Source organism: Eublepharis macularius, chromosome 6 (genome assembly GCF_028583425.1).
Source record: "Eublepharis macularius isolate TG4126 chromosome 6, MPM_Emac_v1.0, whole genome shotgun sequence".
NCBI lineage: Eukaryota > Metazoa > Chordata > Lepidosauria > Squamata > Eublepharidae > Eublepharis > Eublepharis macularius.
Genome location: NC_072795.1, coordinates 5,212,331 through 5,231,587, shown reverse-complemented (window position 1 = coordinate 5,231,587; position 19,257 = coordinate 5,212,331). Strand labels below are relative to the sequence as shown.

The following is a 19,257-nucleotide window of genomic DNA, read 5'->3' as shown; positions in this document are numbered from 1 at the left end:
AGTAGAGAGATAAAGCAAAGCAATAAAGAGTAATAAAACGGAGATCCAGCATCCACTCCAGTGTTCTCAAAAGTGGGCAGAGAGACAGATAAAATCCTTTCTTGCCCTGGTGTTCTTAATGACATTTGTCCCTCCAGGTGTTTAACAGCTTTCCAAGAGCACCGTACTGCTGCAGTCCGGAGGGCTCACATGAACTGCCAACGATGTAATCAGCGGGCAGCACTGGCGTTATCGAGACCTCTCTCTATCTGCATGCACTGGTTTCAGCACGTGCCATGTCATCTGCAGAGGACTTGTGCATTCACAATAATTTGTGCAAAGGGCTAACGTGTTGCTTAGAATGCCAAGTCTCTTTTAAAGTAATAGTCCTGGCAGTCGTAGTGAGAGAGGAATGCTGGGATATCAGCTGTGACAAATGGAGACCAAAAGATTCATCTTGTCTAATTAATGTGTTTGGGCTTACGTGCAGCAGTATCGCTGTTACCTTACGGACCAAACGCAAAGGATAAGGAGTATGTGGAACGGAAACAGGATTTCAACTCCCCGAGGTTCAAGCCTGAGATTGGAGTCCCGCTGGGAAAAACGTTGCACGATTCCCTCTACGTAAGTCCATAATACGTTTATGTCAGCAAAGCGGGGGGACACTGTCAAGCAAATCTTGGTCATAGGATGAGATGGAAGAGAGAGAACGAGACAACTTCTTTGATACCTTTTAAAAATGCGTGAGAGAATATGAGTTTATTTATTTACCTTGGCTGTTTTCACACTACTAACCTGCTTCCGTAACGTTGCGAAACATCGCACGAAAAATGCAGAAGATAGAGTCTTCTCGTGAGATCCTCTTGGTCATAGGATATGGAAGAGAGAGAACGAGATGACTTCTTTGATACCTTTTAAAAATGATTGAGAGAATATGAGTTTATTTACTTACCTTGGCTGTTTTCACACTACTAATCTGCTTCCATAACGTTGCGAAACATCGCACGAAAAATGCGGAAGATAATGTCTTCTCGTGAGATCCTCTTGGTCATAGGATGAGATGGAAGAGAGAGAACGAGACAACTTCTTTGATACCTTTTAAAATGCATGAGAGAATATGAGTTTATTTATTTACCTTGGCCATTTTCACACTACTAACCTGCTTCCGTAACGTTGCGAAACATCGCACGAAAAATGCGGAAGATAGCGTCTTCTTGTGAGAGTTTTGCGCAATGTCGCACAAAACTCTCACAAGAAGACGCTATCTTCCGCGTTTTTCGCCCGATGTTTCGCAACGTTACGGAAGCAGGTTAGTAGTGTGAAAACAGCCCTTGTTTGTAGTCCACCTTTCTTGCCGAGACTCAAGATGGATTTCACAGAGTAAATTGATGCAGTCACTAGGTTGAGACATCTAATAAGCAATGTAGTAGGACTAGGATTGCAGAAATCTGGAAAAAAAGCAGAGTATTAGACATGACACATTAAACAATGCAGAAAGTGGGATTAAATAAGTAGAAAATCAACTTGCGTTTATGAGTCTGTCTACACGAGAGGCCTTGGGGTGTGTTTGTCAAGTGTAGGAAGATGCAATATTAGCTGAGAAGCATAGTTTAAAAAGACAGAGCTGGCGGAGATCGCTCTTCAGAGGGTTTGTTGATTTCACCTTCGCCTCCCGGAAGTCTGTCAATTTCACCTCTCCAGTCCAAAACTGTGTGGGATGGCAACCAGAGGGCAGAGAGGAATGGAAATGGCCTGGAGCTGCCTTCCAGAGCCGGGCTTGGACCTGGAGAGGTTCTAATGGGCTGAAGTTTCCTTTTTGGCATTTCACAGCCCAATCCCACAGCTCCAGTGCATAGCAAAGCTTTTGCCCTGCCGCTGGCTCTGTCTTTTTAAATGACCCTTCTCAGCTACCATTGCATCTCCCGACACGTGTTCTTCACATGTCAGATGTCTCGTGTAGAGAAACTCTATGTCTGAAATGGGCTGAAATCCCGCTGGACTGTGATCTTGTTGTTCTACGGCAGACCAACACAGCTACCCACCTGAAACTGTCTTCATGGAAGGCATTACAATATTTTGCATTGCATCATGTTTTTTGATGTTTGATGCTGATAAATTCGTATAGGCATGTATCAGTATTAATAAACTTAAGCAGTTCATGGACTGGATGAAAACTTCCTGTAGGCCAGATATGCCCCCCTGGGCCTTTGTATTAATATTAAATGGAAATGCCATCATGCTCCAATTTTTGTTAGTATTCAGTACTATCAATGCGCACAGTGCTTAGAGTTAACTAAACAAGAGCTGGAATCCGCTCCAGGCAATTGGACTTGACTTTGCTTTGCAATAATAATTGGCCACAGATTTCTTAACTCTGGCTGGTGTACTCCAGTTCTCATACCTCATACATAAATTATTTTATTTAGTACACAGACAACGGACAAATAATTTTCCCAGCCTCTGATAAAGATGCTCCCAGCTACCCTAACCCGCCTCCCAAAGGATTTAACGGTCGTGAGCAGCCACCAATGATAGCTGTGTTTTGGGACAACGCCGACTTCTCCAAAGGCAGCGGTACCACTTTCTACCAGGTGAGACTTCATGTGTTTGTTAAAAGAGGCTGGTGTCTTGAGCAGACTGGGGTGGCTTCTAGCAACATTACCCAAACAGATCTTAAAGGAATTGCTTTCCCAACGTGGCCCTAGTTTGAAAAGCTCTTGTTTGAGTATTTGCAACTCCAGAAAAGGATTAGATATTCTTTCTTTTTAAAAGCAGAGCTGAGTCTCTGCACAGCAGAATTCTATAGCCCGGCAGCTTGAGGAGTAAGTTCACTCTGAGGCCTTAGAAAAGAAATAGAAGTTCTATTTTGGAAGAGAATTCAGGACCACCCACTGGTAGTCCCCGGCCCCAGGGAGGCTCAACTGGCCTCGACCAGGGCCAGGGCCTTTTCAGTCTCAGCCCCGACCTGGTGGAACTTTCTGTTGGAAGACACTCGAGCCCGCCAAGACCTTGTGTCCTTTCGGCGGGCCTGCAAGACAGAGATGTTCCGCCGGGCATTTGGTTGAGGCTAGAATTGAGATCCACTATATCAGCCTCCCTGCCGGTCTCCTACTAGTGGGGGGGGGGCAATATGACCATCTGCCCCCCACGTACGAGTAGTGACCAACTGAGCATCAACTCACGTCTCCACTTCCTCTCCTCTCCTTATATGGGTTTCAGGGAAGGGTGAAGGGAATCTTGTCCCAGAACACCAGGAATTTATGTTGTGGAGCTATATTGTATGCCGCTGAACTTGGATCTTGGATCTTGTGATTCTATGATTTTATTGTTTTATTTATTGTATTTATTTGTATGCCGTAATCTGCCCTGAACCCGCTTGCGGGGAGGGCGGACTATAAATTTAAATAACAACAACAACAACATGACATAGGAATGATATAGTAAAGACTTCAAGCTATCTATCTAAGCTTGGGTTGCCAGGTCCCCTTAATCTCCTGGTATTTACCTTGACGATGGTCTCCGAGGGTGTGATGATGTCACTTCTGGAATTTGGGCTCCTGTAAAGGGTGGGAGCATGCCCACCGCTGGGCCTGATGACATCACTTCAGAAGTGATGACATCACTTCAGAAGTGATGTCATCATGGCCATGGGGAACATGCCCATTGCACGCTGGCTTGGGGGATTTCTTGCCTCCCAGGTCCATTCCCCACTAGCTAGGTGAGCGGTGGTGGGGGGCAGAGGCTGGGAGTGGGGGATCCCCTTCCCTCACTGGGGGAGTTGGCAGCCCTAAAGGATGGAGAGGCATTGTAGAAAGCATGTCCAGGCCTCATGGTGGCCAGAGGAATTGATAGAGAGAGAGAGAGAGAGAAAGGGAAGTGAATGGAATGAAGCTCTAAGAATAGCATTCTGGGAAACAAAGGGACTACTGGAGGAGTGGACAAACGAAAAGTCGAGAAGCAGCCTGTATAGCTTTTATGTGTTCATAGATGGCAATGCCCCAAGGGGAAAGGGTCTGGTCTCCTCCACCTTCCCTCTTCTCCTCTTGGATGTCCTTTTGAGGCTACTACGTGTGATGAGCCTTCTCCATTGCCCACAGGAATACGTCACCCAGAAATCTGCCACTCACCCCGTGGTGCGGGACGTGGAAGGGAAGATTCGCCAATATGTGGAGCCTTCCTTCTCGGCCAGATGGACCCTCAAGATCACCTGGGTGAAGGCCCAGCCTTACCCTGCACAGAAGCAGGACGCAGGAGTAAGTTGCCTTCATGGATTTTTCCCCCCTTTGCTGAACGTGGCTTTGCACTGATGCTGATTTTACAAATAATTGCTTCTGGAACCATGAATGGAAAAAAAAGAGTCTCATTTCTTTTATTTAAATATATATTCTTACAGACGAACACTTACCAGGCTGTTCTCACCACGGATGGGTACACATCTTACGTCCTTTTCCTGTATCAAGATGGTGGGATGCGATGGGATTACACCAAACTTGCGTCCACAAATGTGCTGATAGGTTACACCAGGTATGTTCAGTCCTCCAGCCAGAGTGACAGGTGAGCCAGCCATGAGCTAGGCAACACACTTCCCTTGAACTGGTGTTCTGTGTGAGCTCAGGAGGGCAGGAAGGGTTACATCAGTGCTGAGTTCTCATGGGCCCTTCTTACATGCCCAGGGTAAGGCCGATTGCCATGTTGGGGCCAAAAAGCAATTTCCCCCAGGCTAGTTTGGCTAGGGATCCTGACAGTGTTTTGCCATCTTCTGGGCATGGAACAGGGGTCACTGAAAGCGTGTAGGGGGGAGATAGTTGTGAATTTCCTACACTGTGCAGGAGGTTGGACTAGATGACCCCTGAGTTCCCTTCCAACCCTATGATTGTATGATTCTCAACGGTTGACATGGATATTTTGCACTTGGCAGATGCTCCATTCATATCACTGTATGAATGTGTGCATGGATCTCTTTTCCCCATTGGAAGGAGTGGAACAGAGGAGCCCCAGGCAGAAGTTAGCGCTCAGATTTGGAGCCACAATTCAACTATGCACAAGGGGTAGTTGACCTGTGAAACTCATTGTTACAAGATGTGGCGATAGTCGCTGGCTTAGATGGATCTAAAAGGGGTTGGGGCACATATCTGGAGGAAGCTCATTCGTAGGCTATTAGCCATGAGAGCCAAATGGGACTTCTAGGTTCAGGAGCAGAATGCTTCCAATTGGGGGAGGCTGGGGAGCAGTCAGTAGGGGAGGGCTGTTAGCTCTGGACCCTACTTGGGAAATAGGATGTTTCTGGACTAGATAGACCCCTGGTCTCATCCAGCATGGCTATTCTTATGTACTAGGGATGCTAGCTCCAGGCTGGGAAATTCCTGGAGATTTGGGCAGGGGTGGAGCCTGGAGAGGGCACGGTTTGAGGAGGGGAGGGACTTCAGTTTGGTATACTGCCCTAGAGTCCACCCTCCAAAGCAGCCATTTTCTCCAGGAGAATTGATCTCTGTCGCCTGGAGATCTGTTATAAGCAGGGCTTTTTTCTGGGGAAAGAGGTGGTGGAACTCAGTGGGTTGCCAGCACAGGGGGCAATTCCTGGTTGGAGGTGGTGCCCATGGTAGCACATATGCACGCACAAAGTGCGCACATGCTCCCAGGACCTCAGAATGACGTCACTTTGGGTCAGCTGGAACAAGGGGGGAGTTTTTTAAAGTTTAAATCGCTCTTGGTGAAAATGGTCACACGGCTGGTGGCCCCGCCCCCTGATCTCCAGACAGAGGAGAGTTTAGATTGCCCTCCACGATGCTGGCAGCGCAGAGGGCAATCTAAACTCCCCTCTGTCTGGAGATCAGGGGGCGGGGCCACCAGCCATGTTACTATTTTCAAGAGGACCCAGAACTCCGTTCCACCGCATTCCAGCTGAAAAAAAGCCCTGGTTATAATCCTGGGAGCTCTCCAGCCCCAACCTGGAGGCTGACAACCCTATTATGTACTGTGATGGAGATTGGCAAAGTTGCTTGGCTGGAATGGGAGGAATGCCTCATATTGTGGACAGATGAGAATCTCTTTTTCTTTTTGTCATCAGCGGTGACGGATTTTCCAAAAATGACGGTCTGATTGATAAAACGCCAGCTGAGAAATACCGGCCAGATCAATGGAAGGGCTACAACACAGGTAATGCTGACTTGTTTAAAGCTACTTGGTGAGTTTGTGGTTGAAGTAACACTGCCAGGTTAAAATTCTTGGCACCTATATTGTTAGTCCAGTATAACAGAGAGAGGGGGGTGAGGCTAGAATGATGGGGGATGCTGTTCAATTCATCCTTCCCAAGGCATGAAGCTCATCCATTGAGTCTGGAACCCTAGCTCTGGCCCACCTTGCAGGACTGTTGTAATCATAAAATGAGGAGAGGAAAAAAGAGCCCTGAGTTCTTTGGAGAAACACTTTTTGGAAGAGCTGTGCATGTGATCCAACCCCTCTTTGCAATGTTCAAGTTGACGAGGTGATTGACAGCTGCCACTTAATTTCCTTCTTTTCCAGATGTGCGAGGTCTTTGGATATACAAGCTCTACAGCCGGCCCCAGGTGAACTACAGGCAAAGATGCCTTGATTGGATCGACCACGAGAACGAGCCGTCAGTCTGGAACAAAGACCTGCCCTCCTGCCCCTGCTCTCTGGAGCAAGGCGTGTCCGATGGACGCTACACCCTCAGCAAAAAAGGTGCCTTGCATGGAGGTTGCTGCTTCATATGTCTCCCACACAGCTTGATGTGCAAAAAAAAGCATGCCGGGTGGAGTGTTTGGATTCAAGCTTGTTCGGTCAATTAAAACAAATTCCAGTTTAGTTGCCACATTATAGGGTGGGGGGTCTCCAACGTGGGCACCTTTCCTGGGGCCTGCCAAGTGGTTTTACACTGTGTGTAGGGCTAGGTGGGTCTTTGGCCCTGGAGGATTTGAGCAGATTTGTAAAAATGTTGCTTTGGAAAGTGCTGCCACCCCAGCACAAAGATCTGTGCTGAATATATGCAAGAAAATGTTTTAATGTATTGTCGAAGGCAGTGAAGCCTCCCGCCATTAGCATTCCACACCCTGGGAAACTCTTACAGGATGACTCAGCTCAGTCCCACCCCGCCTGAGTAGATATAAATGACCTGCCACATCTTTTCCACACTGTGACACTGAGAGATCTCTGTCTTTTGGTGCTACACCTCTGAAGATGCCAGCCACAGCTGCTGGCGAAACGTCAGGAACTACAATGCCAAGACCACGGCAATACAGCCCGGAAAACCCACAACCACCATCAAAATGTTTTAAAATAGTATTGTTCACTTTAAAAGGCACCTTGTTAAACAGAGCTTTGAAGAGTCACTATGAGTTATGCATAACTTCACACTCTGACATTTTGTGGTTGGCTTTGCCTTCTGCAGTGACTGTTTTGTGGTTGTGGCCACCACCCTCTGTCAGAATCCCAAAGGCACCTGCTGGATGAAAACATTTGGGGATCGCTGTTATAGGGCATAAATAAATGGGAATCTTTCCCTTTGGAAATATTACCAAGCATCGGCACCTGCTTTCCTTTGCATTGTCCTCCTTTTTATGGGGGATTTCTTAGATCTTACTACAAAGCTATCACTTTATGGCAGACTAAGATCTACATTTGTGTATGTTTATCAGCAATAAGCTAGCCAAGGAGGTGGACTAGATGACCTTTTGCCACGTTCTGGCTCTGCGATTCTGTAATCATCCAGAAGTAGGGTTAGAGTAACTGCTTAGTCAAAATATCCAGCAAAATAACTAAGAATGAAAGCCCAACAGCCAAAAGCATGGCATCTAATTTGGAGGAGATCTTACCCCTTGAACCCTTTGCATACTTCTCTTTGCAGTGCTTCATTTCCTTAACAACAGCACAGGGCTCGTCCTGTCCCTACACTCTGTGCAAAGTTTTGTAGCTAAACAGTTATTTGGTTTCCATCACAGAGACTGCAGGGGCAGTCAGTGTTCAGTTGCTAACACTGCAAGAAGTTGGAATATTTATGAACATTCTGTTACATCACAGCTGCTCAGCCAATGGCCAGGATGAGAGAAGGGGGCTTCTTGCAGAAAGATAAACCAGAAGTCCAAGGACACCTTAAAGACTTAACAACATCTATTTCAATATGAGTTTTTGTCAGTCACTGCTCACTTCTTCAGATATCTGAAGAGGAAATCATATGGGAAATTCTTATAGGGGAAATTACAAGATGGGGGAGGGGGAGCTCAGCGGTGAGAGGTTTGGTTTCACGCAGAAAGGCAAGTGAGAAGCCAAGTTTTCTCTCTACAGCGATGTTCTTATGAGTATCAGTTCACTTTAGGCTCTTTGTTTTATAAACTTTATTTGGAAAATGCAAATATCCAAACTCTGAGCTTCTGCCTTCCCTGGGGTGGAGCTACCAAAGAGTTATGCTGAAAGTGGCCCTTGGCAGTAAAATACATGTGCACCTTTTTGGCAGGAACAAATCCTGTTCTAAAGTCTCTGAGTGAAACTACTCGATACGAAAAACACGAGTACAACGTGCATCAATCTCTGTTAAATCAGTGCACTCATTTTGCTCTGTGGAGAATCTGGGGGTTCTTTTTAAAAAAGATTAGTTAGCGTGCCCACACTTTAAACAGAGCACCCGAGCTCCTCTTCACCCCCCCACTCCCTCCCTGCCTCCTCCCAAATTCAGTCACATTGAATGTGTTTGATTCCCAGCTATTTGCAAGACCTGCCTGACCAGATCTGGTATGAGATTAAACATTCTACGGAGATCTTTTAAAAAAAGTTTTAGGCCAAAATTTTCCTCTCTCCGGATATAGATGCAGAGGAGTTAGCCGTGTTAGTCTGTAGTAGCAAAATCAAAAAGAGTCTAGTAGCACCTTTAAGACTAACCAACTTTATTGTAGCATAAGCTTTCGAGAATCACAGTTCTCTTTGTCAGATGCATGGAGGGCAAGAAGAAAGATGCATGGAGGGCAAGAAGAAATTGGTCAGATATATAGGTGGAGAGGGGAGGGCGGACTGAAATACAATTACAGGACCCAATGGCGTCAACTACACTGTCTCTGGCTCTTACAACTGCTCATCCTCCAATCTGATATATGCCCTCATGTGCCAACAATGTCCATCTGCTCTGTACATTGGACAAACCAGCCAACCTCTGCGCAAAAGAATAAATTGACACAAATCTGACATCAAAAATGGCAACATCCAGAAACCAGTGGGAGAACACTAAAATCTACCAGGACATACCATCAAGGACTTAAAGGTCACTGTAGTTCAACAGAAACCTTTCAAAAACAAAATCCAATGGGAAGCTGCTAAATTGGAATTCATATGTAAATTTAACTCAGTCAAACTGGGATTGAATAGAGACTATGAATGGTTATCTCATTATCAGAAGTAACTGACTTCCTTAACAGAAGCGAACTGATCTCCATATCAGAAGCTACTGTTTGCATCTACTCTGCCCTCCCCTCTCCACCTATATATCTGACCAGTTTCTTCTTGCCCTCCATGCGTCTGACGAAAAGAACTGTGATTCTCGAAAGCTTATGCTACAATAAAGTTGGTTAGTCTTAAAGGTGCTACTGGACTCTCTCCAGATATTGTGCTATCATGGTACTATCGTTTACCTCAGCAGTCTTTTTCAATGGTGCGTGGTTGTGGCTTTTCAAAAAGAATGACCCATATGAGGAATAAATGAAGGAAGCTTGCAGCTGTGTGTGGCCTTCGGCACCATGCGCTAGCAAGAGCTACTCAGGCAGTATCAGAATTAGAAGGGTACTATTTCGAATTAGAAGGGTGTTATAACTATTTTCCTCTGCAGAATGTTGGAGGCAGGCCTGAGAATTAACCTCTTCCCTCTTCCCCCTTGTAGGTGTGTCAGGCTCCCGTTTTACAATGCTATCTTCCTCCACCCCAAACCCATACGGCTCAGGGGTCCGTTGCCTGTACGGTGACAATAACCAGTTTCTGGAAGGACGTCAGGAGAGAATCTGGAGGGATCTGCACAAAAAGAACATCGGCAATGGTAAGCAACCTGGCATGGAGGTTCTGTGCCAATGGTTTTCTCGTTCTTGCCAGGCCTATTCGCTTTTGTGCTACCAAAAGGTAGCTCAGCTGTGCCTTAGTTAGGGAGGGGCTAAATGGAGTGGGTGAGGTTGATACTTTAGCATTTGGCAGAATCTTCCCATGTTCCAACTTGCTGAACTTAGGCCCAAAGTAGCTCCGGATTATTGTTTTGGACACTTGATAATCTTTGCCTTCTGCTTAAGGCCACTTTGGTCTTCTGAATTTGAGTCCAGTGGCACCTTACAGACAAACAACATTTTCAGGGTTGGTCAGCTTTTGAGAGTCAAAGCTCCCTTCTTCAGATAGAGGTCCCTTTGTCTCTCTAAAGCTTACACCCCAAAAATCTTGTTCTTCTCTAAGGTGCCACTGGACTCAAATCCTGCTGTTTTACTATAGACTAATATGGCAACATACCACCAGTCTGGTGTAGTGATTAAGAGCAGCAGGACTCTAATTTGGAGAACCAGATTTGATTCCCCACTCCACTTGAAGCCAGCTGGGTGACCTTGGGTCAGTCACAGCTCTCTCTGAACTCTCTCACCTCCACCCACCTCACAGGGTGATTGTTGTGGGAATAATAATAGCATACTTTGTAAACTGCTCTGAGTTGGCATTAAATTGTCCTAAAGTGTAGTATATTAATCAAATATTATTATTCAGAGGCGTTAGCCGTGTTAGTCAGTAGCAGAACAGCAAAGAGTCCAGTAGCTCCTTTAAGACTATTGTAGCATAAGCTTTTGAGAACCACAGCTCTCTTCATCAGCTGCATCAAAATAGCAAAGAGTCCAGTAGCATCTTTAAGACTAACCAACTTATTTGTAGCATAAGCATTCGAGAACCACAGTTCTCTTCATCAGATACAACTTTATTGTAGCATAAGCTTTCGAGAACCACAGTTCTCTTCATCAGATACATCATGCATCTGACAAAGAGAGCTGTGGCTCTCAGAAGTTTATGCTTTAAGACTAACCAACTTATTTGTAGCATAAGCATTCGAGAACCACAGTTCTCTTCATCAGATACAACTTTATTGTAGCATAAGCTTTCGAGAACCACAGTTCTCTTCATCAGATACATCATGCATCTGACAAAGAGAGCTGTGGCTCTCAGAAGTTTATGCTACAATAAAGTTGGTTAGTCTTAAAGGTGCTACTGGACTCTTTGCTATTTTTATTATTGTTATTATAACCTGACACTGTGGCGTTCTGGCCCTCCTGAACTTCTGTCCAGTTATCTGCCGCAAAGGTCATGTCTCTGTCATAGTTGTGACTATGTGATGTCCCCTCTTTCAATCCTGACACTTCCTCTGTACGCCTCAGCACAGCCACGGAGATCAAAGCCCTCTATGGCCTTCCTTCTCCTTTGTCTCTCTCTACCAGGGCTTTTTTTCAGCTGGAACGCGATGGAACGGAGTTCTGGAACCTCTTGAAAATGGTCACATGGCTGGTGGCCCCGCCCCCTGATCTCCAGACAGGGGGGAGTTGAGATGGCCCTCTGTGCCACTGAGCGGCCATGTGACCATTTTCTCTGAGGGCAACCCACTGAGTTCCACCACCTCTTTCCCCAGAAAAAAAGCCCTGCTCGCCACACTCACGTGCTGGTAGAGCCCTGTCTGTGACTTTCCGTTCTCTGCACCCTCACCCTTCCAACAGTCACTTTCTGCTCCCTCCAGTGCGTTTCCTTGTTCCTGATAGAGCAGGCGCTGCCTCCCCACATACCTCTCTCACCTCCTTTAAAACATCCCTCAAAATCCACCTTACCCATAAAGCCCTTCGCACTATCCTTTTGCCCTTCTTCTCTATTGAACTTCCCCCTCAGCAAGTGGATATGGAATGAATGCAGATTCCCCACCCCCACCCCTGTTCATCTCCACCCCTGCTCTCTCTTACGGCAAATTGTAATGTCCTCAGGGTGTGGAGCCATCTTCCTGCGCTCCATAAAATGTGGTGTACATTGATGGTGTTTACAAATAAACAAAAATATTTCCAGGATGCTCTCGTCGTTCCCTTTGCTTTCTTCTCATAAATTTCCTCTTCACAGATGAAGAGTTGAAATTCTACGACTGGTGCTGTAACCGGGCAGGAAGCCAACAGGTCTGTGACAAGTACAGCCAGAAAAGACCCAAGATCAGCTGCGATGGATCCAGGCCTCCTGTACGAGGTGAGTGTCCATCCCTTTGTAAGAGAGAATCAAGAGCCTTTCCCCTTGTGACAGGTGTTACTGTTCATCAGTCCATCCATCCGACTAAGCACCATTCACAGTCACAGAAGGTGTAGGGCTGGTCAGCCTGAAAAAGCGAATACCTTGAGAAGTTGGAACATTTATGAACATTCCATTATGTCACAGCAGTGGCCAGGACAAAGGGAAGATAAAGGAGAATTCTAAGGACTCCTTAAAGACAAACAACATTCATTCTGCCTTCTCCTTGTCTCAAAATGGGATGCACGTATTGAGACGTGCACAGCTGGAGAGACAGAGAGATATTTGTTGATCATGATAGAGAGGGCAGTTAGAGCTGAGCTGTGCCTGTATGGACTTGTGACAGGTTGTGGGTCTCTGGATCTTTTCATTCTTCTCCTTGTGCAGTCTCCCCTGCCATCTCAACCCATTTCAAAGGCTATTCAGGAGAGCAATGCTTTTTCCGTCTGTGAGCCACCCATCACTGTTGGTGAAACACATTCCAAAAGCCCGTTCAGAAACTCAATGTACTTGGAAACAATGCATTCCAGTGGCTATGTGGTATCATTCTCATTTGTTCCCTAAAAACTCACAGTGTTCGCGGGGCCGATTTCTATACTCTCAGGGAACACACCATTGTTCTGGCAACGAGCTGGGGACCAGAAGGGAATTTAGTCAGACTGGTCCCCTCTTGAGTGATCAAGCAACATAACAAATCTGGCACCCAGTTGGCTGCCCCTCCCTCCCTTTAACATTACCAGCAAATGCCGTCAGGCTATGAAAAGCTTTGCTTGCGGATTTCGGCACCTCTTGCTGCTCTTAAAGGCAGAGGTCTCTGCCATGCCGCTTGGCAACCCCATGGCATCGTTACACAACCGAATCGCAAGTCCTTTCTTGAAGTTCTCGGTGAACTGTGATTGAATGAATGCAAGCACAGGAGTGAGAGGGCTTGCAGCAGCAACGCCTTCTCATTGGCATGGATAGATAATGCTTGTGCATGAAACACTCTCAGTGTACAACTTTTTCAGGGCTTCTGATTGTGCAAGAAAGGCCCTGTGTGTGTGTGTGTCTGGGTTTTGGAAGGTACAACGCAGCTTCATTATCTTTGCTACACCCCTCCCATCTAATCAAGCTGTGTTGTACCTTTGCATTCTGACGCCCTTCCTAGAAACGCCCACCCACCTTCAGCTGGGGTATAAAGGCTCAGGGATCAACATTCCTACTTGTTGTATTGTCGAAGGCTTTCACGGCCGGAGAACGATGGTTGTTGTGGGTTTTCCGGGCTGTATTGCCGTGGTCTTGGCATTGTAGTTCCTGACGTTTCGCCAGCAGCTGTGACTGGCATCTTCAGAGGTGTAGCACCAAAAGACAGAGATCTCTCAGTGTCACTGTGTGGAAAAGATGTTGGCAGGTCATTTGTATACAATGTTGTATACAATACAACCCACAACAACCATTCCTACTTGTGTCTGTAGAAGGGAGCTCTGAGTCTCTGACACCCTGAAAATCCGAAAACATTTGGATTTTCCTTACAAATAAAACTTTAAACACTAATTAAAATTTGGTAAGGGACCAAGTAAACCAAATCAGGGTCTGGATTCAGCTGGTGGGCTTCTAGTTAGTCCTGTACAATGGACTAACCATTTGGTTACATAGACAAGCTATATAAACAACGACAACATTTGATTTATATAGAAAAGAGTCCAGTAGCACCTTTAAGACACCAACTATACTGTAGCGTAAGCTTTCAAAAATAATTTGATTTATATACCGCCCTTCCTGACACCTTAACACCCCCTCAGAGCAGTTTACAAAGTATGTTATTATTATCCCCGCAACAAAACACCCTGTGAGGTGGGTGGGGCTGAGAGAGCTCCAAGAAGCTGTGACTGACCCAAGGTCACCCCAGCTGGCTTCAAGTGGATGAGTTAGGGTTGCCAGGCCCCCTCGGCCTCCTGGTGGGAGGCTGGGGGCCTGGGACATACCTTGGGGGGTCACTCTTGCATCCATGCACAGTGTGTGCACTCCAGCCCTGTGCAATGATGTCACTTCCAGGCTCTGCAGTGGCCCGATACGAGCTGATTCAGCCTGGATCCCACCTGATTCAAGCCTGAATCGGGCTGATTCAGGCCTGGATAGGCCCAGATCAGGCTGCTACAGAGCGCAGGAGCGCTGCCGTGCTCTGTAGTGGCCCAATTCAGGCTGACATTTTGTGGGTGGCTCTGTAGGGTTGCCAAGGACCAGAAGTCCCTCGGCAGGGGATCCCCAGGTCCCTGTAGCCTCCCGGAGGGGGAGCCAGCACTTACCTTGGCTCATCACACAGGGTCAAAGGGCACCCCTGGGTCAAAGGGGGCCCTTGTTGGTGCTGCCACCGGTGCTCACTGCTCCCACCCGCCGGCAACCCGCACAAGGGCTGTGATGGTGAGAGGCAGTGGCGACAAGAGCGGCGTGCTCTTGCTGCTGCCACTGTCTGCCCGCTCACTTGCTCACTTGCCCACCCGCCCGCTCGCCAGCTCGTTCGCCTGCCTGCTCAGTAAAGCCATTTCTGCATGTCCTTATAGGAATGCCCCACTCACGGAACGCTGGCGGCTTTCCCCCAGGAATCCAGACGTCTCTGTTTGTAAGTGGCGACAAGAGCGGCGTGCTCTTGCTGCTGCCACTGTCTGCCCGCTCACTTGCTCACTTGCCCACCCGCCCGCTCGCCAGCTCGTTCGCCTGCCTGCTCAGTAAAGCCATTTCTGCATGTCCTTATAGGAATGCCCCACTCACGGAACGCTGGCGGCTTTCCCCCAGGAATCCAGACGTCTCTGTTTGTAAAACGTTTGCAGGCTGTTTGGTTTCTGTTTTTCGGTGCCTTTCTGGGACCGTGGGAAAGTGCGCTCCAAGAAAAGGCTCTGAAAAAATGGAAATGAAACAGCCAGCAACCGTTTTGCAAACGGAGACATCTGGATTTCTGGGGGAAAGCCGCCAGCGTTCTGTGAGTGGGCCGTCCCTATAAGGACGTGCAGAAATGGCCAGTGTTTCCCAAGGTCATCTGGCGAACTGAAGAAGGATCAGCGTTTCTCCTATCCAAACCCAAAACTCTTCTCTCTTCACAAGTCCTGGACCTTTGGACTACCCCGTCTTCAGACCATAGCTCTGCATTACCCCACAGCCACATCATTGAGGGAGGTCAATATGTTCCAAGAAACAGCAGAACTTCTGTTGCAACTAAAATTCCAGCTTCTCTTGTTGCCCAAGGAAACTCTCATTTTCCCACCCTGAATCAGGTTGAGGGTGGTGGTGTGATAAGGTTGGGTGCATACCAATATCTGATCTTTTCTTGGAACCAACAGGTACGTCACGGAAAGAGAAGCTGAGCAGTGAATCGGAGGAAGAAAGAGGTGAGGATGTTCAGGGGTGGGAATTGGGGACTGGGCTGGCATGCAGATCTTCCTCCCCTCCCAAACCGTGCATCAATGATGGCACCTTGTTGGCTCATCCTAAGGGCACTCCAGCGCGAGCAGTTTTTGCAGAAAGAGTATCGTAGCCTGGCATGTTTGAGCTGGAATACTTTATTCCTGTTGATCAAGTCTCTTTTTAGATGCATGACATACATACACATTTGTCTGTCCTGTACACACCAGAGCGGATTGACGGAGGCCGGGGAGCAGGCAGAAATAGCAGGCACTCCAATCCTCCCAATGTGTTTCGTGGAAGGCAATACGAAATCACCTTCCTGGTTCACACCATCTTTGAGCGCTCCCAAGGAGCGCAGCAAAGGGTGTTTTCCCCAGTAGCTCGTCTTTAGAGGTAAAGTGCCTCTTTCTACGGAAGCTCCGTGTAGCGATTGTAACTACAGCTTGTCCAAATACCTATTCGTGTTCAAACTAATTTGAAAGTATTCATTGAAATAAATAGCGGAGGTGGCAGACTGGCCTTAATTTGAGCATTTAGCCTTTAAAAATGTGTGGGTTAAATACTCGAAGCAGCTATGCCGAATCAAACGAATGCTCCATCTAGTCTGATGACTTATTTCCTACAGTAGCCAATCAGATGCCATGGGAACCCACAAGCATGTCCCACAGGCCACGGGCCTCCCGAACTGGCTGCTCCTCAGCACCCACCACCGGCCCGTTCAACAAACAAGGCTTTCTGATCCCCCACTGAACTTCCATTGCAAGGCGCAGAAGGCTACAAGGATGTGTTCCGGGGTTCATTTTCTGTCCCTGTTAGGCCCCAATGGCCTTAGTCTGCATGGGTGCCCAAGAATGTGCAACAGGGAGTTACAAGTTGCAGGTCTTAACTAATTGCTGGAAGCTGTCCAAGAGTAAAGATGAATCTTTAGTTTGAGACAGTGGATGGCTTAGTAAGATGTGGATAAAAATCCGTTACAAGGGTTGTCTTCAGGGCTTTTTTTCAGCCGGAACACCGTGGAACGGAGTTCCGGCACCTCTTAAAAATGGTCACATGGCCGGTGGCCCCGCCCCCTGATCTCCAGACAGAGGGGAGTCTAGATAGCCCTCCGTTCCACTTAGTGGCGCAGAGGGCAATCTAAACTCCCCTCTGTCTGGAGATCTGGGGGCGGGGCCACCGGCCATGTGACCATTTTCGCCGAGGGCAATTGAAGCTTTAAAAAACTCCCCCCTTGTTCCAGCTGACCCAAAGTGACATCATTGTGCGGTCCTGAGTTCCACCATTGAGTTCCACCACCTCTTTCCGCAGAAAAAAAAGCCCTGCTTGTCTGTAAACAGCAGGAGTTCCACAGCAGACCAGTTGGTGTTTCTTGGGAAAGGGAGGGCTGATGCCTGCTTTGTTAGGGGAATCCACAGCTACAAGCCCTAGCTTGTCTAGGTAAAGGAGTTCACATCCGAGACTGCATAGAGCTGCTGCCAGCCAAATAAAGTAACAGCTTGATGGACCAATGATCTGAGTTTTCGTTGGGCATCTACTGTGCAGACCTTTGGTCCATCGAGGTCAGCTTTGTCTGCTGAGACTGGTGGTAGCCCTCCGGAGTCTCTGGTTGAGGTCTTTCACTTCACCAACTGACTGATCCTTTTCTCTGGAGATGCTGGAAATTGAACCTTCATGCGACAGATCAGCGGGGCTTTTTTTCAGCTGGAACGCAGTGGAACGGAGTTCCGGCACCTCTTGAAAATGGTCACATGGCTGATGGCCCCGCCCCCGGATCTCCAAACAGAAGGGAGTTTAGATCGCCCTCCGCGCTGCAGTGCGGAGGGCAATCTAAACTCCCCTCTGTCTGGAGATCAGGGGGTGGGGCCACCAGCCATGTGACCATTTTTGCCAAGGGCGATTTAAACTTTAAAAAACTCCCCCCTTGTTCCAACTGACACAAAGTGACATCATTGTGCAGTCCTGGGAGCATGCATGCACTTTGTGCATGCCTGTGTGGTACCAGGGGCACCACCTCCTACCAAGAGTTGCTCCCTGTGCTGGCAACCCACTGAGTTCCACCACCTCCTTTCCCAGACAAAAAGCCATGCAGATCAGCGAAGACCGTTTCTGGTTGATAACTGCTATGAGGATCAAATGCATTTCCCCATTTGGCCTGCACCTAAGTTTACCTGGAGAACTCCGTAAATTACGACTCATCTCCACAACTACAAAGATCAGTTCCTTTGGAGGAAATGGCTGCTCTGGAGGGTGGAATCTATGGCACTATATCTTATTGCGGTCCCTACCATCCCCAAACCCTCCCCCACATCTCCAGGAATTTCCCTGTGCAGAGTTGGCAACCCTCCCCTCAACCCTTTTTTAAAATCTGTTACTGAGAGCATCTTCCTTTCCTTATAGGCGGACACTGACGTAGCTGCTTTCTTCCTTACAGACTGAAGACTACCCTCTTCTGACCCTTCTTTTTCTGCAACGGATTGACCTCAGCGGCTCTTCCAATTACAGCTTTGTTGAAACAAGCCTTTTGCTCCTCTGTTTTATGAAGGAGCCAAACTAGGAAGCTATTACCAAATCCTTTATTTTTGGAATAATGGTCATTGCTGAATAAAAGTGCCTTTAGTTCCCTCTGTTCTTCCTTCTAGTGGGATTAACCTTTGCTGTGTGTGTAGGGTAGAGCCTGTACAAGAGAGCCACGGGATCTCCACTAACTCTGAATTCTTAATAGCAAAGAATCCAGTAGTACCTTTAAGACTAACCAACTTTATTGTAGCATAAGCTTTTGAGAGCCACAGCTCTCTTCATCAGATGCATTGTCAGATGTAGCATAAGCTTTTGAGAGTCACAGCTCTCTTCATCAGATGCATTGTCAGATGTAGCATAAGCTTTCGAGAACCACAGGTTTCTTCGTCAGATGCATCATCAGATGTAGCATAAGCTTTTGAGAGTCACAGCTCCCTTCGTCAGATGCATCGTCAGATGTAGCATAAGCTTTCGAGAGCCACAGCTCTCTTCATCAGATGCATTGTCAGATGTAGCGTAAGCTTTCGAGAACCACAGCTCTCTTCGTCAGATGCATCATCAGATGTAGCATAAGCTTTTGAGAACCACAGCTCTCTTCGTCAGATGCATCGTCAGATGTAGCATAAGCTTTCAAGTACCACAGCTCTCTTCGTCAGATGCATCATCAGATGTAGCATAAGCTTTTGAGAACCACAGCTCTCTTCGACGATGCATCTGACGAAGAGAGCTGTGACTCTCGAAAGCTTATGCTTCAATAAAGTTGGCTAGACTTAAAGGTGCTACTGAACTCTGCTATTTTGCTACTGCAGACTAACACAGCTAACTCCTCTGGATCTCTGAATTCTTAGGGTACCTCAGTCCTGGGCCCACAGGCAAACTATCAGATGGGCTGCTTGTCTCATTTATGGGGGCAGGGAGGTTGTGCAAGATATGGGTTGCTTGGTTGGGGGGGGGTTCACTTGTCTGGTGAGCAGCCAGCAATTATGATGGGATCCTTATTCAGCCCATGACAATGGCAAAACCACCTCTGTTTGTCTCTTGGCTTGAAAACCCCAGCAGGGGTCACCAGAAGTCAGCTATGACTTGATGGCACTTTCCATTAAGATCATCGTG

The 19,257-nt window shown here is 47.3% G+C and overlaps 1 protein-coding gene across 2 annotated transcripts in view; it reads left to right on the top strand.

The window, feature by feature from the left end:
- The window catches only part of MUC4 (mucin 4, cell surface associated), a 38,426-nt gene extending 20,179 nt beyond the window's left edge, over nucleotides 1–18,247 (top strand). Inside the window, exons 3-12 of one of the 2 annotated variants that reach the window (XM_054984098.1) lie at nucleotides 473–603; nucleotides 2,406–2,570; nucleotides 4,077–4,232; nucleotides 4,373–4,503; nucleotides 6,047–6,135; nucleotides 6,502–6,681; nucleotides 9,860–10,012; nucleotides 12,094–12,213; nucleotides 15,567–15,614; nucleotides 18,025–18,247. In XM_054984098.1, the coding sequence (XP_054840073.1) occupies nucleotides 473–603; nucleotides 2,406–2,570; nucleotides 4,077–4,232; nucleotides 4,373–4,503; nucleotides 6,047–6,135; nucleotides 6,502–6,681; nucleotides 9,860–10,012; nucleotides 12,094–12,213; nucleotides 15,567–15,614; nucleotides 18,025–18,035 (1,184 nt within the window). In that variant the 3' untranslated portion in view covers nucleotides 18,036–18,247. Of the gene's footprint in view, nucleotides 1–469; nucleotides 604–2,405; nucleotides 2,571–4,076; nucleotides 4,233–4,372; nucleotides 4,504–6,046; nucleotides 6,136–6,501; nucleotides 6,682–9,859; nucleotides 10,013–12,093; nucleotides 12,214–15,566; nucleotides 15,615–18,024 lie in introns of both variants that reach the window. The other variant, XM_054984097.1, reaches the window with a different exon arrangement.
- The last annotated feature ends 1,010 nt before the right edge of the window (nucleotides 18,248–19,257 follow it).